Source organism: Carex rostrata, chromosome 12 (assembly GCF_964058835.1).
Source record: "Carex rostrata chromosome 12, lpCarRost1.2, whole genome shotgun sequence".
In the NCBI taxonomy this organism is placed as follows: domain Eukaryota; kingdom Viridiplantae; phylum Streptophyta; class Magnoliopsida; order Poales; family Cyperaceae; genus Carex; species Carex rostrata.
In genome coordinates this window covers 512,084-537,257 of record NC_135929.1, presented here as the reverse complement: position 1 = coordinate 537,257, position 25,174 = coordinate 512,084, and the positions used below count along the sequence as shown (strand labels likewise).

The window sequence follows — 25,174 nt, the reverse complement described above, 5'->3', positions numbered from 1 at the left end:
TCAAAAAAATTGCGGTTCTATATTTTTCATATTATTTTTTAATTTAAAAAGAGATATTTATAATTTATTTATTTTTGTATTAAAATATTAGAAAGATTTTATATATTTATTTGAAAATAGATGGAACACTATATAATTTGATTTATTAGAAAGACTGCCACTAATAATCCGAATCAATATTTTTCAGGTCGGATTTTTTGCGGCTGTAAGAAAAATTAATATATTTCTTTATGTGTTATTGGAAAAAAATAAAAATGCTTGAATTCTTAGTTATTGATCTTGATTCAAAAGTCACTTCTAAGTAAATACAAAAAATATTATCATCCTTCTAGTACATTTAATTTTTAAAAAGTTGTATCTATTTTTGAAAAAAAACTTTAAGTTATTTAATGTTTGTTATTCAAAAAGAATTCTTAAAATAGATACAACTTTTTTAGAAATTAAATGTACTAGAAGGATCATAATATTTTTTGTATTACCTAAAAGTGACTATAAACCGCGATCAATAACTCAAATTCAAATCATATTTTCTTTTTCCAATAACACACAAAGAAATATATTAATTTTTCTTACAGCCGCAAAAAATCCGGAATGAAAAATATTGATCCGGGTTATTTGTAACAGTCTTTCTAATAAATCAAATTATATAGTATTACATCAATTTTCAAAGAAATATATAAAATATTTCTAATATTTCAATTAAAAAATAATAAATTATAAATATTTCTGTTTAATTAAAAAATATTATGAAAAACATAAAACCGCAAAGAAAAAATTGAGGTTTTGAAATTCAAAGTTTAAAATCGAAAAAAAAATTGTGGTTTTAAAATTTTAAAACAGTAAACTTTTTTTTACGGTAATTCAGTCTAAACTGCAAAAAAAAAAAAAAAATGATTTAAGTAGATTTTAAAAAATATGAAAATATTTAGTTTCTGAAATTTAATATTTTTTAGATATTAATAAAAATTTCGGCAACAGTTGCATAAAAAAGTATTAGTTCCAGAAGATTCAATTCCTTCGCTATCAAGTACTAACAAACAACAAAATCATCAACTCATCATTGAACCTTTTTGATCCAGAAACATAAATGGAAACTTCTACAGACTTCGTAAATCATGTCTATAGGTTTCTGAAAATTGTTTTGCGACTCGTGTCTTTTTCCGAGAAGGGAAAGGTAGCATAATTAGCTAGGAATAAGTCATAGAGTTGTTGTACCTAAAGGTCGAGAATTCAATTCTTTCTCACGACTTTGCAGTTTCTGCAGAGATTTTCAAAAAAAAAAAGACTCATATCCTTTTTCCTTATTCTCTATTGCAAAATATGAGATATTTTATCTACAGAAAACAACGAAAGAGTGTATGGAATTTTTTTTTTATATATATACAGTAAGATCGGTGGGTTCTCATCCGATAATTTTATAAAAGGAGGAATCAACTTACAAAACATCTTATAATAATTTGATTTTGCTATTTTAAAAGTTCAAACAGTTGATCTGTTCAGCATGATATCTATACTAAAATATACTTGAAGTATTTTACAAAACTGCTATTTTTTAGTGGTCCAGAATTGGCTAAAAATAGCAATTTTATAAAATACTTAATAAATAGTAAAAAATTCAAAAAAATATAAAATTTTATGTTCAAGCACATTTTGATATAGATATCATGTTGAACGGTTTGAATCGATTGTTTGAACTTTTAAAATCGCAAAATTAAATTGTTGTAAAATGTAATTTATAAATGTTGTAAGTGGATCTCTACTCTTTTATAAAATATCATTATTTTAAAAACCACCAAACAAAATAGACTTCTTAAAAAATAATTGTGAAAATGACCTTGTGGGGTCCAGTTTTCCTTTATCTCCCCCTCCCTCATCCTCTGAGTTGTCACCCTCTCCTATTTTTCCTTTCTTCTTCCTTAATTATTTTTTCTCATTGATTCTAATTATATTTAGAATCGATGAGAAAAATAATTGAGCTGCAAAGTTTTGATTGATAGTTGACTGTACTGATTACCAACAGAAAAAAAAAAAATCGGTAGGGCTTATTTATGAAATTTTTTATATATTATTTATATTTCTCTCTTCTTTTTTATTATTTTCTATAGATAAAAAATATTCAAAAAATATAATATATATATATATATATATATATATTGGCAGCGTCCTTAGATGACTGAATACCAACATAAACAATTATCAAAGATCAAAACAGCTCGAAATAATATCTATTTTCATCGTCATTTTAGACCGTTACAGTACAGCAAACTTACAACAACTTAAATGGGTGGCCACTAAAACTCGTTATATTTCTATAAATTATTTCGGAACTAATTTTTTTTTGACAAATACTACCCTCAAAATGAGCAAACAAATAGAAAAAAAATAAATCTAAATTGAAACCTTTTAAACAAACATTACATTAGTACAGAAAAATAAAATACATATATAATATCAACTTTATTTTTGGTAAAAAGCCAAACCTCAAATTTTCAAATTTTATACTCTTGATTACCATCACACATGATCACATATTACAAGCATGCTTGATTTCTTGTCCCAAGTAGATATATAAAAAGCTTCGTCCAAACAAAATTTGGGGAAGAAATTTAAGTTTCAATGTTTCCTAAGAAATTGACTAATTATTCAATGAAATATTCAATAACACATAACAAATATTAAAATAATATAAAATAGTCACAGCAAATTAATGCTCATTATCACTCACTATCAATGGCGCATTATGATAATTTTTTGCTAGCAATAACACTTGTATTTGGGTACTTCATTATTGCAATCCACAAGATAGAGCCGAAAAGGATGACTTTTAAACCAGTGTCAACAAAAATATTAGGGGAAGCAAATTACCACATAATATTCACATGGAACAACTTAAAGCCCTTCAACACTTAGACATAAAACTGTTGCTATACTTAATTGCTTCTTCCACTATAATCAGAAAAATATAACCCAAGCACACTCATAGCACCAAACCTTAAAACCCCCTAAATTGCTAACCCACACACATATAAGTATTATTATTAAGCCATTACTGAGCAGAGATGGGCTGCATCTCAGGTGCAGCTGGAGCTGGTACCTCCTCAGCAAAAACTTTAGCAATCTTCTCAGTTGGAACCAATGGCAGGAAAGCAGCAACCTTGTACCCCTTCTCAGCACCGGTGCAAACTACACTGTTATATCTGTGAGACAAATTGGCTGCGGTGGGAACAACAACATGTGCCACTTGGGGTACAAGTGGGAGACGATTAAGGGCACGCCACGCAGCTACAGCATGTTTCTCAGCCTCAGGTTCGTACTTGGTGTAGAGATCCTTTGCCACCGGTTCGTACTTGGAGTAGAGGTCCTTTGCTACTGGCTCAACACGTGAGACTGCATTGCGGGCCAGTCCAGCTGCCGTGCCGACCACACCAGCACGGTGCACCTCTTCAGCAACTGACCGGGCCATGTTTGGTGCTTCCTTCACCACACTGGGTACATGCTTCTCTATCTCCTGGACGGACTCACCCACCTATGAATTGACATGAATAGAAAAGGTTAGCTTGTAATTAATCAAAGACGTACATTTTTAATGCTGGCTTGACCAATGTGGTACATGTAAGATTCCCCACTATTCAAGCAACTACAATCAGCCAATCACAACCACTACACCACCGTTACATGTTTCACATTTATCTCAATCAACATTCAACTGTTAATTACAGCTCCTTTTAATTGACCATATATACCTGTTAATTACAACATTCAACATTCAACTCAATATAACAGTATTTACAAGTCAATAACAATAATCAGTTATATAAAAAATAAACTTAAACACAACAAATATAGGACTAATACAACATTGATATGACATTCACAAGACCAGTACACTGTGCAACCTGATTATGAAGAAACTATACTAGAACAGGACATATAACATTAAGCTATCCACAAGTATGTTCATGCATCAGCAATTTATTTACTCAATTACCCAAGTATTAAATAAAAGAGGAATTTTACCTTGCGATCAAGGAACTTGAGGAGGTGGAGGGGCACATAGTGAAACCTATCATAAACAGGACCCACGACAGTCTTAACAGTACCCTCAACAGTCTCGACTCCTGACTTGAGCGGGCCTGCGCTCTCCTTCGCATATGCATACAGTGTGGCTGCACATAGTAGCATGTGAGCAGCTGCAGCATGCACAAACTCGAGATACCTCAGCCTCTCTTCCTCACCCTTCATGCACAGATTTAGATATTATTAAAGAAAATGAGCAAATAAGTGTGAACTGGCACAATTTTTTATTTAACTAATTATGGTAGTCACAAAACCCCGTTATGATTACACGGATAAAGGGGATGACCTTACTTTGGAAACGAAAAAGTCCAATTTTAAGCCTACACCATGACAATAGGGGGAAAAATAGTCCCCCCTCAACATAAAATAAGAAGATCAGAATCATCAGATCAGTCGAGGCTTACAAAATCCGTTCTATTTTGACACCAATTTGACAACTGAAGGAACAAAACTTGTGTGTAGACTAGTTAGAAGATATCCCCAAGTACAGCGCTTCTTAAACACTGTTGGTTTGTAGAAAGTAATTTACTTCCCTAATTGGTTCAAACCTTTAAATATTTTCATCTTTAAAAGGAGTTTTCAAGCATAATTTAACTAACAGGGTCAAGACAGAAGAAAATTTGGAACAGTATTAGAACATTAGAAGGTAATCAGTCGATTTAGATCTGAAGGAAATGAAATAAGATGATAATAAGGCGAGATTGCTGGCGAACAAATTTAGAATACCAGGAGAGATGTCTCTCCCACTCACCATTAATTTCTCAGAAGAAACCTTGTCTGACTCAGCCATTACTTGATTAAATTGGGGACAGAAAACTGGGAGTTGTATTCTTTTAATGGAGAGATCAAAGCGAGAACTAGCAAAAAGTATAGGTCGAATGAAATGAAATTGGGTGAGCCGATCTTCGTTTCTTATAGGCGAAATCTTCCTTAAAATGCTGTATGTTAGAACGTACTCTAAATATTTACAAATAAATACTAGTAACCAGGTGGCACGTTAAAATGCAACATTGGCATGTGGAACTGCCCGTTGAGTGAACGTAGATAAGCGTAGAATTGTTTCATTCCGAATATGTGCACCTTCTCGGAAAACGTTACTTTTTCATTTCGCACGAATCGTTATCAAGAGAAAACTGATTACACGAACTACTTATTACAATTTCTACTAAATTTACACGTGTCAACATATTAGATGCCCGTTGTGACGAGCGACGCGGTGGAGGCGTGGAGCTGGATGTTTGCAAATAAATGTAGATGATCGTAAAAGTAGCTTCCTAGTAAATTATACGCCTTCTCTTGTCGATTGTCGGCGGCCTCCTCGATCAGACGGATGAAATGTTGACAAGCGCGTAATAGGATGCGGTGGATGGATAGATGATAGATGGACGGTTGACCAATGTTGACGACTTAAGTTACTTGGTAGTTAAGGCATTTCTCTTGTGTGCTAAAATTAAACCCAACTTAATTCAGTTGGGTATATAAATATAAAAATAGGAAAATTGTGAAGGCGTTTAGTTTAGACCATCAGAATTTCAGAATAGACAAAAATGAGAGGAGAAAAATACAATTAAAAGAATTGCCCGTTAGCTCAAATGGATTGAATTATATTAGATATAATAAGGAATCGAACATCCGGTGCACTGCAGATCTACAGACTACAGCGAGCCTTCTTTGTTTCTTTCTTTTCTCCGCCATCTGATCTCTCTCTTGCAATCTGCGACATTAATTAGTTTGCCCAGTCCACTCCAAAATCCAAATGAATTCAAATCCAGTCAGGTACCATGCGACATTAATTAGAAAAGTTTGATAGGAGCGGAGCGATTGAAGAGTAGAATGTACAGATAAGATACCATGAGTTGAATTTAAATTCAACATCTTTCAACTACAAAATAAATTATTTATTGAAGTTGATTGAACTATATAAAATGTTTTAAAAAAATTAATTAAATTTCTACATGTATAATTACAATTTTGAAATGCCTTGTTCACCTTTGACAAAGCCTTGGATCCACTCCTGAGTGTCTAACATAATATGGTAGAATGACAGTTAGAATGTTTATTTTAATTTGATACGAATCTTAACATTTCTATGTGAATTTAACACAAGTCCGGACAAAAAATTATTTGGCTAAAATTAACTCAAATGCTGTACCGAGAGATACAAATACTCCTCTGCTCAAAATAGACATGTGTATTAACAAAACCAGTATTCTGCTCGTGCTTTGTTAGAGATTCAAAATTTAAACAGAAATTATAAAAACATAGAAACAAATAAGACCAAATATTTTAATCTTTTACAACATTTTTTTTTTTTTTGGTAATTTCTCTTTATTCAACGATAACAGTGAAATTAACTATTTTATCTTTACCTCTCTATTAAATAGAAAAGTAATTAGAGGAGGGATCAAGTTATAACAATTTTTGAGTTACAAGTTGCCATAACTATTTTCTACATTTTCAAAGTCCAAATCGTCGATCCAAACCGTTAGATGTGATCTCTACAATAAAATGTGCTTGGAGACCAAATTGTACATTTTTGAAATTTTTTTACTATTTATTGAGATGGGTACAAATACTAGTCAAATTCAGACCATTGAATTTTGTACCCATCTTAATAAATAGTAAAAAAAATTCAAAAAATGTAAAATGTGGTCTCTGAGCACATTTTATTGTAGAGATCACATCTAACGGTTTGAATTGACGATTTTGACTTTAAAAATGTAGAAAATGGTTGTGGTAAATTGTTGTAACTCAAAAAATTATTGTAACTTGATCCCTCCTTAAGTAATTAATATTTAGTGAGCAAACATGTTAATTACTTTCTTATTTTGTTGTAATAATAAAAAATAGATAAATAAATGTTATCAATTAGCAACATTCATATGACGAAATTGTAAGTAGAGAATCAGTGTAGCGAGTGTTCAGATAACTAAATATAGACTTCAACACAATAAATACCAATACATTGACACATAAAATTACAATTACAATTTTTTTTTTATCTTAGCCGTTTTAAATCCAACAAATTAAATTACAACCGTTTGCAGAATATCTACAAACTTAATATAAGAGGAGAGATATTCTTGTCATACCTCACGTTTCTCTCTTTTTTCTTTCGTTCTCTTGTGTTTCCGTGAAAGAAAAAAACAGTACTAAATGTTATTAGTAATTATATATTAAGAACATAATTCAATTAAAGAGTACATATAATCAAATATTATTAACCAACTGTTTATTTACATATTGATTTAATATTTAACCAAAATATTATGTAAATATTGTTTGAAAAATTAAAGAGTGTGTATATTCAAAATAAGTAGGATTAACATGTTCCATTGTTTTTGTGTTTCAATCATGTTTTGTATTCTTATTTTTATTTTTTTAAGTCTGAATTATTGATCTGAACCATCAACATGATCTCAGCATTAAATGTGATTAGAGAATAAATTTTAGATTTTTAAGATTTTTTTTACTATTTAGGTTGGTATAAAATAATTGTTTTTGGATGTCCAAAATATTATGAAAAATAGTGATTTTGTACCTTTCCAAAAAAAAAATATAAAATTTAGTCCTCAAACATATTTTTTTAGTAAAAGATTGGAAGTTAACTAGTTAAGTCATCAAACTATTTAATATCCACAAAAGATTTCTTCACAAGGATTTCAAACCTGCAACCTTCTACACGGAGGGTATTGTCTTTGCCACTAGACCAAATGTTAGTTCTCGTCTCCAAGCATATTTTAATAAGGAAATTGTGTTAAATGATGCAGATCAACTATTTGAACTTAAAAATGAAGATAAGAAGGCGAGACATGAGCAAAACAAGAAAATAATAGTACATTTTAACCCTATAATTTTAAAATTAACCTTATTTACAGACAATATTTGGCGTGCTTCTTTAGTAAAGAATGTATATATATATTTAAAATTAACCTCGTTAATTAACAGAACCAAAATGTAATACGCGTGTTTCTTTAATTCTAATTTAGGACAATGAAAAGGCTCTTCTTTCATATATATATAACTCCTTAATTTTCAATGAGAAAATAATTAATTCTCTCTTTGTTGAAAAAAAATGTATTGGATTATGTGTGAATAAAAAACCATCATGATCAGTATTCGGGAGTTTCTGATCATGAGGAGATTATTTTTACGTTGAAAATGGAAAATACAAACTTGATTGTAGCTAGCTAGCTAGTGTAAATAGTTTAACTAGTGGTGGACGTTCAGGTGTTTGACCAGCCAATTAATATTGCCTCACTAGATCAGATATATATTTGATCGAGTGACGTAAAAGTTCCAACATGTTAATATGCATGCATGCTCCTTACTAATTAATAAAATTCAGCAAGTGGCTTTTTATCAAACAACAACCAATATATGATGCATAAACCCATTAGAATGGATCCAACTCCGCTCCTCTCCAAATAGGAGACACTACTACAGAATAAGTGATTATACACGGACATAAACAAGCGAGCTACACGGATTTCCTGCCGCGTAGGCTGTCACGGTTTAGAAATCCTTGTATATATACACACGGATATTTACCGCGTACAATTACTGAATAGCTACACAGATTATTACATACACAGCCGTTTACAAATACTTGACACTGGCGCTCTCCATAACCGAGCTTCATGTATTATTACATAAAAACCCGTGTACAATTAGATTTCTACACGGTTATTTATCTAAATATCCGTGTAGCTCTCTTATTTTTTAATTTTGTTTAATATCGAAATATCTTTCTATACGGATGTATAAATAAATATCCGTGTAGCTCTCTTATTTTTTAATATTTTTTTAATATATAATTTTATGTATTAATTTTCTTCTTTATTTTTTTATTGTGGAAACACCTTGCTACACGGATGTATAATTAAATATCCATGTACCTCTCTTATTTTTTAATATTTTTTAATATTGAATGACCTTTGTACACGGATGTATAATTAAATATCCGTGTAGCTCTCTTATTTTTTAATATATTATTTTATGTATTAATTTTCTTCTTTATTTTTTTAATGTGGAAACACCTTTCTACACGGATGTATAATTAAATATCCGTGTACCTCTCTTATTTTTTAATATTGAATGACCTTTCTACACGGATGTATAATTAAATATCCGTGTAGCTCTCTTATTTTTTAATATTTTTTAAATATATTATTTTATGTATTAATTTTCTTCTTTATTTTTTTAATGTGGAAAAACCTTTCTACACGGATGTATAATTAAATATCCGTGTACCCCTCTTATTTTTTAATATTTTTTTAATATTGAATGATCTTTCTACACGGATGTATAATTAAATATCCGTGTAGCTCTCTTATTTTTTAATATTTTTTTAATATATAATTTTATGTATTAATTTTCTTCTTTATTTTTTTAATTTGGAAAAACCTTTCTACACGGATAAATTTTAAAATGTCCGTGTATAATTGAACTACTTTTTTTTTAAAATTTTTTGCTTTTTTTTGGCTAGCCTCCAGTTTTGCCAGCCGTTTAAAATCAGATCAATTCCAGAACAGAGAATTTCCAAAATAAGAATACCAAAACCAGTAAATTTTTGAAATTTCCAAATTATATCAAAAATTAATACAAAATTCATGTACACTGAATTATACAAAGATCATACAAATCCATATTCTGGTTTACAAAATTGTTTTATAAAAAAATCTGCCCACATACATCTAAAGTGATCTAACTGCTCCTTGGAGTAACTCTTTGAATCTGGTGAATACTACAAAAAATTCGAAACATGCAAGTTACAAAAATACGGCAACTACATCTCTGTTTTGCTTTATAGAAATAAATTATTGCAATTATAACAATGCAACTAATAAAACAAGTTTAGAGGAAATCAATATTAATTGTATGGACAAGTCAAGGCAAAACATATGAATTACATACCGGATATGCTGGCCATTTGAATTGTATGCTCTCAACAAAGTGAAACATAAAAATCATCGTGTAATAACCGCACTCCCAACCGCCAATCTGTTGCGGGCACTGATATTTACATTCAGCAGCCTATGTCAGAATGACAATAAATTTTTGAACCCAAAAATATGAAATTATAAAATTATAGTGTGCTCACCTCCTTCCAGAGCCCATTCATTTTATTTCTGCTCTTACCCGTGCTCTGCACTCCACCCTCTTTAAGATATTGCCGAAAAGCCTTACAAAATTGAGTGACTGTAATTAGCAATTCCACAATTATAAAAAAAAAAAATCAAACCAAGTGATATTTAGATAACTTACTTAATTATAACAGTCATGACTCTTTTGGACTGCTGAGTGGTGATGGATTTGTCGGGCCGCCTTGAATCCATGACATAAATCGTATTTTCAAGTTGCACAATCACCAACAAACACCAGTGGGAGCTGTGGGGGGAGAAGAATTGTAGTACTTTAGCATAAAATTAGTGACATATATATTTCAGCATGTAATGGTGACACAACTGTTTGCTATGGTTCATTGTGTAATTGTTTAACTGAAAATATAAACAATTAAGGGTTACAAGTAACCTACTTTTGGTGGTATGGCAGGAGAAGAAATTTCTTTTGATCCCCACGAGCATGATGCATCGCTTTACGCAAGTAGTTGACACAATCATCCTCATACCATTCCAACATGTTTCCATTAATTCTGCCGGGGTCCAAAAGTGCACACAAGTTCACCTTACCTTTCGATGCGGTCTCACGGCATTTTTGGACTAGGAACCTGAAAAATCATCATTTTACATTAGAGTATATATTTGAGTGCTATACACATGATATAAATAATTGATTGGTCACTAACATGAGGAAAACGGTGATGACTCCCACATCGAGCCATTTATCGCTTGACGAGGCGCCCTGTAGAAAGTCGTTGAATTCTGTGAAAGGCAGCACGACCTCCCTGCCATCGTGTAGAAACATACCGGGGGGGACACTGAAGGTAACAGCCGTCATGTCCTTGGGTGCCTTGATCAAGTGGGCGTGGAGAGTCTGCAACTGACCAGGCAAACGGCTAACCTCTTCTGCTGTGAGCCCCGTACGGTCTAGTGGCGCATCCACTGGCGCATCTACTGGCGCATCCACTGGCGCATCCACTGGCGCATCCACTGGCGCATCAGGCACTTCTGGCGTAACAAACACCAAGTATAATTCCATGTCCCGTACCGGTGACAACGCTTCATCCTCATTGATTGTTTCACCTCTTCGTATCTGTATCAAATTTTGTATATGTTTTTTTCAAGTATTTGAAAAGAATGATTTGAATAAGATATCCCATTAATTTGGAGTTTACGTACATTGTCCAAAAGAATTTGATTTTTCGGCCATTGGACTGTCGAATAGCGGGCATCATCAAGCACCACCATTTCATCGACAGGGACAGGAAGAGGTATTCTCACAGCCCAATCCTGCGTGATCTTCTCAATCGCTACGCGGAGATAGTTGGGCCTCAACTGATCACCGGCTGCAGGAGGATATACAATGCCCTTAGCAATGGTCAGAGGAGTAGTACCGAAATACATGACGAGGTCGCATGCTGTGGCCTCCTGCAATAATTATCAGCAATTAGTTGTCTTTAGAATGAAATAATATTGTCTAGCGAATTAACCGCGAGAATCAACAATACCTTTCGATTATGAACAAGTAGTGGTTACCTTTAGATTGTCCAAGCCGCCTATCACTTCGGTCCCGGATACCTGACTGCTTCGCCGAATTCCCGGAGAAATGGGAGGTCGGTCCTCGGATGGCTGCCTAATTTGGTGCATTTGGTTCACCATCCTTGATTCCAGCTCAGCCAGCTTCTGGTTGTACTCCATTGAAAGCTCCTCGCGTACCTCCTGGCGCACCTGCGCCAACCTTGATTCCATCTAGTCTTTGTTGACCTTGGCACGAGGTCTTCTCCGGGGTTTTGCTCCATCGAATTCCTCCTTCCAGCCCGTGTAGACCCCTCTGCCCCTAACTCGACCGGTGTGTTCTGGATTCGGGAGCGCCAAGGACAAGGAATCTTTTTGTCTTGCGACAGTCCGGGCACCAGAATTGACCTCCTCCTCCACCTCCAACTGTTAATTAAAAAATTGGTTATAACAAAACACAAAGTAATGTACACAGAGTTATGATTTTGTTTGAATGACACAGTTATAACAAAAGGCTCTTACCATTTTATGAGCAACGGGCTCCACGTCTTTTGGGAGTACTATCCGCCCCTCAACGGTTACCTCAGATCTTCCCATGAGCCAATCTTGGCCCCTAGGATTTTTTATCTTAACCACGGGTGAGTCAGACTGTTGGTTTTTCAAAATAATTTTTGCCCATTCTTTCGACTTACCCTCGTAACCACCTGACCCTAATTTGTGCGGGTACTTGTTCATTTTGGCGATCTTCCTGCCCTTCTCACTTTTTTTCTTTGAACATCAAAGTAAATCCATTACTTAAGGAAGATGAGTACATATTGAGAAAGAACAAAAACTAAGAGCATCTCCAATCCAGCAATTGAAATTAATTGCTAAATTAGCAATTATGAAATTAATTCCAACAATTGCTAAATAAGCAATAGCCGTACAACCCAGCAATTACAGAAACAATTGACGCATCTGCATAAGCAATCCATAAACAATCACTGTTGGAGATGCTGTAATGAGTTACCTAAATTTACATACCTTGAATTCTTCTGTTTTCTTCAAAGCTTGGAACTCCTCCCACACCTCTTGTGTCAGCCAAGGATACACTGGCAACGGATCTTTCCCTTGATCCATGTAAACTGTTTTCAACCTGCTCTTGAATTGCTTCCAAGCTTCATTCATTATCTTCAAAGACACTCCCTTTATCTTGTCTTTTGGGTCGTCCACGATGTTCCACTGGTCCTGATTGACAATGAAACTACTGCATGTAAGTTCATCTACTCCAAAAAAAAAAATAGAATTGTTAGGTACTTTACCTTCACAATGTTCCACCATTGGTCCTTGTCCTTCTTTTGATCAAACTGATCCCAGCGCTCGACCAGGATAGATGCATGTTTCTTCACCGTGGAGGCGCAAAAATTTGAGTACTTTGCCCGATTATCACCCGTCGCACAGCCGTTCTTGTGGAATTCGATTGGCAATATTTCCTTCTGCTCAGTGATCTTCTTGCACATTGTCGGACCTCTTTTCCTTTTTTCAGGCCGAGCCTGCGAGACCTCTTCTTCCATGACAGCTACATTCTCTCCTTCTACATTATCCATCACAGCGACATTCTCTACATTATCCTCACCTGAATGTGTCATCGTTCTTTCTACAATCTACCGAGCGAGCGAGAGCAGCTTAGAGGTTCACCAACTACAGGAGGACAGAGCGAAACACCAACAGTGGCAGCACCAAGAGAGAGGAACCACGGAAAGAGAGAGGAGGAGACGCGTGGGTTTAGGGTTAAGAGGAGACGAAGGGATTTTGAAAAGAAAGTGACCAGGCCGACCCAGCGCGCATTTTATTTCGCGCAAAACATTTATACACGGATATTTAATTAAACATCCGTGAAGGAAGACATTTCTAGACGGTTATTTCATTAATAATCCGTGTATAAATTCTATGCGTTCGCGGAAACAAATTCGCGCCTTGGGAAGTTCGAAATGTAAAGACATATTTTTATGTTTTTTTTATATTTTTAAACTTAATTTGCATCTAAAATATTTATAAATAATAAAATTTCAGAGTTTGAAGCGACGTCGTTCCGACTTCCATTAGATAATTATTTAAAAAGCACATTTTCAGTTTAAATAGCAAATCTTTTAACTTTCTACACGGATGTTTAAGTAAAAAACCGTTAAGAAATGATAGAGAATGTCTCCACGGATATTTCATTAAACGTCCGTGTGTAAATATTTATTAATTTAAAATTCTTAGAAGACGAAACGGCTCTTCAAAATTCTATATGAAACTAGTTCGATCAAGATATTTATATAAATTTTGGTTTGCAAGTAGAAATGGCCGAAGTCCCTTCGGCCGGCAGTGCTCACCCCTCAAATGTGCCGTGGCCATTGCCCTCCAGCTACGTCCCGCCCGAAGAGGTTGATGTTAATTTCGAACTCCCCCCGGTTTCGAAGTCCCTCCTGGCTATCTCAGGCCTCCTCCCAACTACAGGAGGACATGGCCGTGGCCGCCTTCAAATGTGCCACGCCGAAGTCTAAGGGGGCATCCACCACCAAAGCCGTACATTTCTCTTAAGAGCTCTAATAAGGACGTGAAACTCTTGTCGCTCCAACCATTGTCTGCTTTTAAGTTCAACAATTTCAACACAGCCGACAGTTTTGAAAATTTGGTACACCCGGGATATAACGGCCTTTTGGATTCATTAGACATATACTGAAATTTTTTATAATTTTTATCACTAATTTCATCTTCCACATCACGTAACATGTCTTCTAGATTTTCAATAAAATCGTATTCTGCATTTTCATCAATATTCACACAATCATCCTCGTTGTAATTAAGTTCAAGTAGATTATCAAAATTTTCGACATTCTCAAAATCATCGTTGGAATGAAGCTCAAAATTATCAACAACTTCTACATTAATATCAACATTGTCTTCCAAAACAAAATTTCTTTTGGTAGCACTACATTCCCCAATTTTCTCACCATGCATAAACCAACACGTATATCTCTTCTGAAATCCCCGACAAATCAAATGAGCTCTAATTTCTTCCAAGTCCCCAAATCTTTTAAAATTGCTACAATCTCTACAAGGACACAAGATGTCGTTATCCTTTGTCTTCACTCTATAACTCTCGGCACATTTTATGAACTCATCAACGCGAGCCAAATATTCTGCACTATCACGTCGCAATTCGTACATCCAACTTCGATCCATCTGTAAATTAAATTAAAAGAATGATTCCAATTAGTCATGGTGGTCGAGCAACATATATTGTTACAAATTCTTGGCTTACAAACGGGCCGGTTTACAATCGTAACCCACTCCTCGAATATTATGCCTCATATGTGAACACATTAATTAGCGGGATTTAATTAGTGTTTAAGAAAAATTCGACAGCATTTCCCCTTAACTCCCCAAGTATGCGTAAACCACATACTCGTAGGAGCAATAAGGAGAAATGCCAACGAATTTTTCTCAAACACTAATTAAATCCCGCTAATTAATGTGTTCACATCCTAAATGAGACACAATATTCAAAGAGCAGTCCCAAACGGGGGACTATCCAAAATTAATCCCTATTAGATTAATTTCGAACGGGCATGGACCTAAGAGCATCAATAGGGCGGTTATTGGACCACAATACACTAATTATTTACATTACCTAAACAGATCAAGCATGCATGCATTAATAAATAATTGACCTAAATAATTAAGCAATAATAAGTTTCATCGACAGCGAGAGAAAAAAGGAAGACTAACCTAGCAGGATAGAGAGGAGAAATGCAAATTAACTTCAAAGATCTCAGTTCCGGTCTGCGCAGAAATCAGACCAATTCAATACAGAGAGAGAGAGAAAGAGAGAGAGAGAGAGAGAGAGTATTAATTGATCAAAACGGCGCTGGAAGCCTGCTCGAAAAAGCTTGTTGTAACCATAAACCTTTCTACACGGACATTTAGCTATAAATGTGGGTAGAAAGTCGAGAGAGCTACACGGACTTTTATATAAACAGCCGTGTAGAATTGTTTTTTACACTATTAATTAAAACAAAAAACCTTTTTGTATTCTACCTTTCTACACGGCTCTTTATTAAACGTCCGTGTAGCATTGTATTTTTTTTTTTTTATGTTTTTCGGATAGCAAAACAAACAACTTCCAAAACAGAGGAAGACATTTAAAATCCACAATTCCAAAACATACATAGCAATTTAAACAAAAAATTCAATAACACTAATTTATACAAAAATTACAAATTCCTATTGAGCATTAATTACAAAAGTTAAATCCATATAAACTAAAAAATTCTATTAAGGACTGCAAGCACTGAAATATGAAGGACACTCAGAATCGGATAGAGAGTCGGATGAAGTGTCGGACGAGATCGTCCGACACTTCATCGACTCCCCATCCGGCTCTGGTCCTTCATCCGACTCTTCATCCGGCTCTGAAATTATCCTCCAAAAACACTTTAGTGCACAAATCAGACTGGCTCATCATCTGGTTTGAAGGTCCTTCTCCAACACTTCATCCGACTCTTCAGGGCGGGTGAAAATACATATTTTAATAAAGAAATAGCTAGCTAAAACCAAAAAGTTGGATGGACCTTCAAAAAAAAGGAAAAGAGATGGACGAAGAACCTTCAGAGTCGGATTAAGAGTCGTCCGACTCTTCATCCGCTCTGAAGGTCCTTCATCTCACCTCTTCCCCTTTTTTTGAAAATCTTCATCCGACTATTTATTCGATCAGCTCTTTCTTTATTAAAATATGATTTTCATCCGCCTCCGAAAGTCCGAAGTGATCAGATCAGAGAGAGAGAGTTGATCGAATCGGCGCTGGAAGGAGAAGGCCTTTTATATAACCAACTTGGTGATGGAAAAGGCGCGCCCTTTAATAACCAAAACGGCAAAACCCTAAAATAACCATTCTACACGGCTTTTTTTATTAAACATCCGTGTAGCTCTCTAACAGCTTTCCACACTATTAATTAAACAAAAAAACGTGTATAATTGAAACCTTTCTACACGGCTTTTTATGAAACGGCCGTGTAGCTCTCACAAGCTTTCTACACTTTAATTTAAACAAACATCCGTGTACAATGCCGAACTTTCTTCACGGTTCTTTAATTAAATATCCGTGTAACTCTCTCAAGGCTTTCTACACTGTTATTTAAATAATAATCCGTGTACATTTCCTAATAAACGTCCGTGTAGCTCTCTCACGGCTTTCTACACTGATTCTTTAGTAAACATCCGTGTAGAGATCCCACACATATTTCGGGCTTCCAAAAAATTAGAATTTCTCCACGGTTTTTAGGTAAAATTATCGAATCCGTGTACAATGTGCAGTGTACAATGACCATTTCTGTAGTAGTGAGAGCAGGGCTCTCTTATTCCAAATCTAACTATTCATCTATATTGAGAGTCGTGCATGAAAAAATTCAATGGTTAGATTTTGAATAACATGGTCCTGCTCTCCTGTTTGAAGAGCAGTGAAGTTGGATCCCATTAGAACAGTAGTATACATAGAAATTGCCCATGCGAAAGTTTCGTATTTTTTTTGAAGTATTTGGTTAAAACCTGAAACGAAGAAAAATGATAATTAACGCCTATATTGCAAAATAAATGATAAGAATATAGCTAATGTAACATCAGTGTTATTTCAGTATGTATACCATTAATTACAAAACCTATTGAATCGAATTCAAATGAAAATACTGTCCAAACCAATCTATCCCATTAGTTATTATTAATTTTTTGAATTTATTTATTATTTCAGTATGTGGAACTTATTAAGTTCATTTTAATATATTCATTTTTCAACATTTTTTCACCTTAAACTCGGTACTAGAATAACTTGAAAAAAAATATAAATCCTGGCATATAAACGCATCACTCATAAAGTAGGTCAGTTTGAACTCATCGTTTGAAGTCTATCCAATAAGTATCGAAGTTGATGTCAAACATCACATATTTTTGTCTATATATTTTTTTTTTTTCAAAATTGAAATACATTATTATCTTGTCAAATTATATTTTCATATTGTTAATTAAAGAAGCACATCAAATATTGCTTGCAAATGAGGTTTAATTGCTTAAATTAATATATGCACTCTTTAATTTTTGAAAACGGGGTCTTTATTTTGATCTATACATGCAGAAAAAATAGTTAAGTACCAATATTTGATTCATTTTTTCCCTCTTTTACGTTGGTCCTGATTTTTATAATTTTAATCATGTGTAGAGGACAGTCGATAATTCGAGATTTAGGTACATGATTGTTTATTTGTACGCCAACCGACCTTTCATACTTATTTTAAAGTTGAGTAAGGTTTGGTGTGGATAGCATTTTCTTTCTCAAAAGTCTATCGTATAAATTTTAAACTTTGATCTATGTAGTTTAGTAAATTAGCTATATACAACAATGAACTTGTAAAATATATATATTTTTTTATGATTTATGAAAGATGACAAAAAATAGATTAAAAATAAAAAATTGCCAATATTTATGTCATTTTTTGCCATCTTTCATGAATCATAAAAAAATAATAAAAGAATTCAAAAATAGTCAAAATTGATATTTTACAAGTTGATTTTATAACTAATTTATTTAGCTACTTAGATCGAAATTTGAAATTGATACTATAAATGTTTTAGGTAAAAGTACGGAAGACTTTATGCTACTGATAGCATCTAAGTCTTACTCTTTAAGGTTTTGAAGCATATATTTTTCAATAATTATAATACAATGAACCGATTTTTTTTATAAATATCTAAAAAAATAATTAAATTTCAAAAACTAACCAAAGTTGTGCAAAATTTTGAAATCTACCCAAATCGTAAAAGAATATTACGGTAATTCAGTCTAAAACCGCAAAAAAAAATACGGTTTTAGAATTCCAAAATCATGGTTAAAAAAAATTATTTTTTTTGCAGTTTTAGAAAAAAAAAATGCTTGGATTCTGAGTTATTGATCCCGGTTGAAAAGTCACTTCTAGGTAATACATAAAATATTGTGATCCTTCTAGTACATTTAATTTATAAAAAGTTGTATCTATTTTGAGATTTTTTTTAATAACAATTATTAAATAACTTAAAATTTTTGTTTTTTTTCAAAAATAAATACAACTTTTTAGAAATTAAATGCACTCGAAGGATGACAATATTTTCTGTATTTACTTAGAAGTGACTTTTGAACCGAGATCAATAACTGAGAATCCAAACATTTGTTTTTTCCAATAACACATAAATAAATATATTAATTTTTCTTACAACCGCAAAAAATCCGGCATGAAAAATGTTGATCCAGATTATTTGTAGCAGTCTTTCTAATAAATCAAATTATATAGTATTTCATCTATTTTCAAAGACATATATTAAATATTTCTAATATTTCTAATATTTCAATACAAAAAAAATAAATTATAAATATTTCTATTTAAATAAAAAAAAATCCGAAAAACGAAAAAAAAAATTATTTTTTAACCGCTGGACAATTTTTTTTTGCTGTTTTTGAATTTCAAAACTGTAAATTTTTTTTCGGTTTTAGACTAAATTACTGCAAAATTTGTTTGCTGTTTGGGTAGATTTTGAAATTCGGTGTAACTTTGGTTAGTTTTTTAAATTTAATTATTTTTTTAGATATTTATAAAAAATTCGGTAATATGAATATGAAACAACCAATTTTTTTTTCAAGTATTTACAAAAAAAAAATGGGACAGAATACGATGAAATCTCGAAGCACAGCACAAACAATTTTTTTGCACAGCGCCGCAACGATTGGTCAGTCCAATTTTTTTGCACAGCACAAACAATTTTTTACAAGATCTGATCTGGTCCGTCCGATCCAAAACGAACGGACCAGATTAAAAACTCTGCACAGCGCCGCAGCGATTGGCTACGCTTCCGCAGTTGCTTGGGCCGGCAGTATTGTTCGGTCGCAACGGGACACTACAAATTATAAAAGCCCAGCCCAAATCCACAAGAAAAGAAAAGAAGGGATTTAGGGTTTCTATATAGCGCCGCTGCCTGCTTCCTTTCCTTTCCTTTCCTTTCCTTTTTGTCGTATCATCTCCCTCCCCAATCCCCATATACAAAATAACAAAATCCGTGTGCGCGAGCGCGACTACTTCCCATGGAATCGGAGGCCGATAAAAATACATCAGCTGAGGCTGAGGCTGACGCGGAGCGGGAGGTGGCGAACGGAGAGGAGAAGAAAAAAGTAGATATACGGAGGTACTCGTGCGAGTTCTGTGGAATTGTGAGATCTAAGAGATCTCTCATAACATCTCACATCCACTCTGCGCATCAGGTAACTTAATATAGATAGTATTGACACCTCTTTTCCATGTTTTTGAACTTGTGGACTCGATCATTATTATTAAATAAAGCTATTGGCATATTATTTTAAACCCGTTTCATTTCACGTGAGATTGATGCACTTTTCTTCGTCTTCTTCTTATATATGAAAAATACGGCTTCCAGAAGCTTATTCTTCTTTTTATTCCATTCATTCAACCTTATAATTATAACTTGAGAGTGATGTTTGCAGGAAGAAGCGGTCAAAGTACAAGAAAATCGAGAAAAGGAGGAGCGGCGGTTGGAGGAGGAAAGGAAGAGATGTAAGGAGTGTGGTGTCTGGTTTAAAAAACCAGCTCATCTCAAACAACACATGCTCTCTCATTCGTCTGAGGTCAAATTCTCTGTTCCATTCACGATTTATACCTTGTATAGCTGTAATGAGCAATTCACGTGAGTACCTGAAAACAGAAACTATATTAAATTTTACTGAGAAATGCGAAACTAAATTCAGAGATTTTGCAGGTCCTCTTTACATTTATTAAAAAAATGTAATCAACGGGTGTGAAGCATTGGATCTCATAAAAGAACTCCAAAATGCGAAGAGGCACGTGTCTTGAATGGACCAGTAGCAGGACGGGTTGACCTCCTGTGAAGCTCCTTCAAGATTTGTGCCTCAGTATCACGCTTCTTTCTTCCCAGGTTTGATTTGATTTTCTTTCAAATTTTGGAATTTTGTAAACAAATGCAAAATGTTGCAATACTGCATAGATAAAAATAGTGTCAAATATTTTACATACCACCTAGAAAATGATATTTTTTGTCAATATTTTGTAGATGACAACGGTTATATAACAAAAGGGGGGTTTGCTTAATGAAAAGGCATTTGATCATTTCCCTAATCTTTTCATCTTGACTTAATTAAATCATTTTTCACCAGAACATATGAACTCTGCAACTTCCACACACCACACACTCCCCTTTGTTTGATTGATCTTAATTAGTATTTGATGAAAACATGTACAACATTAATACAAACTCTTTTTGTATTGTTTGCAAATATCTGAATTATTGATGTAGTTATGAGAACCATTGAAAAAAATAGTTTGTTCTTTTGATTGGGTTTACTGGGTTAATGATTGCTTTAATAGGTATTTAACAAATTATGTATGTGACAATGCAGAAGTTATTTTTATGCCCTTTGGAAGACTGTAAGTCAAGCTATGGAAGAAAGGACCATCTGAACAGGCATTTGATGTCACACCAAGGCAAGACATTCAGTTGCCCTGTGGAGAGTTGCAACAGTCGGTTTGTGATCAAAGCTAATATGAACAGACATGTTAAAAATTTTCATGAGTGTATGTCGCCTGATAAAGAGCACAAACGGAAACAGCAAAAGTTTGTATGCCAGGAGGTCGGTTGTGGGAAAACCTTCAGATATCCTTCTAAGCTTGCAACACACGAGGAATCACATGGTACTTAACTGGCACCTTTGCCCTTTCAGCTCTCATATTATTTTAATATGAAGCTTATTGTAACTTAATCGCAGCACACACTTTGTGGGGTGGTCTAATGTGGGCAGCAAACTGGTTTTTTAAATAAAGTAAAAACTGAGCACTCTGTGCTGACTGTCATCTCTAATAATTTATCATATCTTCAATGGGTCAAAATGATTCTCATTTAATTTATATTCTTGTTTCTCTGAAGAAAAATACTTTTGCTGTTGTTCTCCATTTACATCTAAAACTCAAAATCCTAATCATGTATTTATTGAGAAGTGAGTTGGGAACTTGGAATAAACATGATGTTTTGAGTGAGCAGCAACATACAAATAAACAACTCAATACAAAGTCATGATTTTTTTTTAAAATATCAGGTCTTTTTTTAAACATGAACACCCTGTGATACCTTATGTACAGAATTGGAAATAGAGTGGCGCTTCATGTTTTTTTTTTAAATATCAGAAGGTTATGCTACCTTCTGTACAGAACCAAAATCTTTCAATGAAGTTAAGATGTACTAATGTGCTGTCAATGACATGCCAGTGAAACTGGACTGCTGTGAGGTTATCTGCATGGAACAAGGCTGTCTGAAACATTTCTCAAATGCGGAGTGTCTGAAGGATCATATGAAATCATGTCACAGCTATATTACTTGTGAGACGTGTGGGAAGAAACAATTGAAGAAAAACATGAAGCGCCACCAGCGCATACATGAAGAAGGCACTATTATGCCAGAGATCAAATGCTCCTTTGAAGATTGCAAGGCCACATTTTCTAATGTAAAAGACTACTCCCATTCCATTAAATCATTATCTGTAGTCTACTTCCGTTCTAAGTTTGGTTTATGATTTTGATGATGGATTATGTAGACATCAAACTTAAAGAAGCATGTGGTGGCTGTCCATGAAGGTTCTAGGCCATTTGCCTGCCGTGTCTCTGGATGTGATGAAAAGTTTGCTTACCGCCATGTCAGGGACAACCATGAGAGGACTGCAACACATTTGTACTGTCATGTAAGTGCTTACATTTCTTGTATCCATGATTTCTGTGTTATGCAAGTGCAATTGTCATTTCATGTAGCTACAATTCTTGTGTATCCACAAAATTGTTAGAAATATCACGTAATACATGTACAAAATGAAGAAAAATGTCCTCTTGGATTGTTCTGTATTTAAATATCCCAGAATATCCCCATGCTTCATTACGCATCTGGGTTTCACATTTATATCAACATTTAGCTCATTGAAAAAGAGTTCAACCATTGGATCAATATTACAATGTTTTGGTTACAAAAACTAAAATTTATTCACTGAGATGGTTGAATCTTTACGCGAATAATATTCATATACAGTTCAAAGGTCAATGTGACTCCTTGCATTTTATTAGGTCAATGTTGTTGTTCTTATTAATTGTTTGTTGCCTGGTGGTAATAGGGGGATTTTGAGGAAGCAGATGAGGAATTCCAATCAGGGGAGCGAGGTGGAAGAAAGAGAAAAAATGTAACAACTGAAATGTTGCAAAGAAAGAGAGTGGCTGTGTCGCCGGATTCATCTCTTGTTCAGAATTCCTCTGCCTCATTGGAGAACGCATCCGAGTACCTGAGATGGTTGCTTTCTTGCTAGATAGGTTTGGTACCAGATACGTTTGTTTATAAGAGTAGGTCGGGGGGGGGGGGGGGGGGTGGTATATATATGTGCAGTGACAGTATAACGTTTGTTTTTATTAATTTGTCCTATTTACATTAGGAGCGGTGTTTTTTTTTTCATGTTGAAATTGTGACGGAAATATCGAGATAGTTAAAAGGCGTCGTCTTGTATAATTTGGGAAAGTGCAATGCCTGCTTGAGGGTCAAGTAGAATAATTTGTAGGTTTTCTTATTAATTTCTAAGGTAAGGTTGTCTTAATTTTCTAGGAGTAAGTTGTAATAGGAACTTTATTCTTCTTAATATATGCCTACGGGCTTCATCTCAAAAAAAAAAAGTTAAAAGGCGTCGTCTTACCTGTAAAATGTGTGATCGAAGATTCGTAATCTCCAGTATCCAAAAATTACGAATTGAAAAAAAATAAATTTTGAATTGTCTGAACTTTTTGATGTTTCATCTCATCACCTATTTGTCATATGCTCATCATATGTTGAAATAATGATTGCAATTCTGAGAATGGAAGTTTCACATACATATATTTAAGATCATAGAATGTTTAACCTTGAACAATTTGAGTTTGATTTATGTTGAAGCGAAGACTGGGGAAAAAGACGGGATTCTGTGGTCACTAGGTATATCGGATTGCCACCTCACTGGGCTGTGGGGTTATGATTTGCATGTATCTTTTGTTTTGGTACAATAAACAGCCCGTTGCCATCGAAGTTACCTGTCCACTTACGAGTTCGGATCAGAAATGGTGCTTGACTCTGACTTTTAACTTTGATCCGAATCGTTTAATTTAAGTAGTCAAGAATTTAAAGCGGCTCTATGTTTTAAGTCAAAATTTTCTTTTGACTTGACATGATGAGGCCAGCGGCCTGTAGGGGTGTCAATGGTACCTTTTTAGCCGTTTACCCGACCGTATCGTATTCGATAAAACGGGTATGGGTGAGATTTTTTTTTCATTAGCTTATTGGGTATGAGTATGGGTAAGAATTTTTTTTCGTTAAATAAATGAGTAAGGGTATGGGTAATGACTATTTCGTACCCGTTACCCTATAGGGTAATTATAAAATTTAAATATATATTCAATTCAATTTTCAACCCACTTAAATGTATATTCAATTCAATTTCCAACCCACTTAAATGTATATTCGTGTTTTTGAATTTTTATTCTTTATAAAAAATAATTTAGTTGGAATTGATTGCACATTTTTTTGTTTTTTTTTTTATTAGAAATGCAATTATGTATATGTGAAATGAATGAGTTTTTGATGTTTAATTTGTAAAATATAATAAAACTAATTATTATACTAGTATTATTAGGGGTGAAAACGGAGCCGGATTATCCGGCGGATATCCGCTCCGTATCCGGATATAATCCGAATCCGGATAATCCGGATTCGGATAAATCCCGGATACGGATTCGGATAATTTTCAGAAATCCATAAAAGATCCGGATACGGATACGGATTCGGATACGGAGTCCTAAACGGAGCGGATATCCGGATTATCCGGATTCGGATAGTTTGGCCAAACCCATATAAAAGAGAAATAAATATTTGCTATAGGTGGGATTTGAACCCATGTCCTCCCATCTCAATGGCCTTAAGAGTAAGCTTCAAACCACTACACCACAACATCTTTTGTTACCATACACTTATTTGATATATATATATTATATGAATAGATTATCTTTCATCTCTTATAAGTTCATTAATATTTATATTTAATGTTTTAATTAATATTTGTATTTTAGAAGTTCATATATCTTAATTATCCGACCATTATTCGTTTTATATCCGTATTCGAATCCGTATCCGTGGACTATCCGTTCCGTATCCGTATCCGTTTAAGGCGGATTTGGTTTTGAATTTTGATATCCGTTTACTATCCGTATCCGTATTCGTATCCGCTCATTATCCGACGGATGCGGATATGGTATTAGCATTATCCGCTCCGTATCCGCTCCGTTTTCACCCCTAAGTATTATCCATTATTCATCCGCTACCGTTTCGTTACCCGA

General features: G+C 33.9%; 2 protein-coding genes across 2 annotated transcripts; one reads left to right on the top strand and one right to left on the bottom strand.

The window, feature by feature from the left end:
• Positions 1 to 2,803: 2,803 nt before the first annotated feature.
• Positions 2,804 to 4,980, bottom strand: LOC144562900 (REF/SRPP-like protein OsI_017815). Its single transcript, XM_078312250.1, has 3 exons — positions 4,829 to 4,980; positions 4,018 to 4,236; positions 2,804 to 3,526 (listed from the first exon to the last, which is right to left on the bottom strand). Exons 1-3 carry the CDS (start codon positions 4,865 to 4,867, stop codon positions 3,047 to 3,049), a joined length of 738 nt encoding a protein of 245 aa, XP_078168376.1. The 5' UTR covers positions 4,868 to 4,980; the 3' UTR covers positions 2,804 to 3,046.
• Positions 4,981 to 19,789: 14,809 nt separating this feature from the next.
• On the top strand, positions 19,790 to 23,211 carry LOC144563277 (transcription factor IIIA-like). The gene is made up of 6 exons (XM_078312727.1): positions 19,790 to 20,016; positions 20,257 to 20,397; positions 21,187 to 21,478; positions 22,049 to 22,284; positions 22,375 to 22,518; positions 22,939 to 23,211. The coding sequence occupies exons 1-6, from the start codon at positions 19,840 to 19,842 to the stop codon at positions 23,125 to 23,127; spliced, it is 1,179 nt and encodes a 392-aa protein (XP_078168853.1). The 5' UTR covers positions 19,790 to 19,839; the 3' UTR covers positions 23,128 to 23,211.
• Positions 23,212 to 25,174: the final 1,963 nt, after the last annotated feature.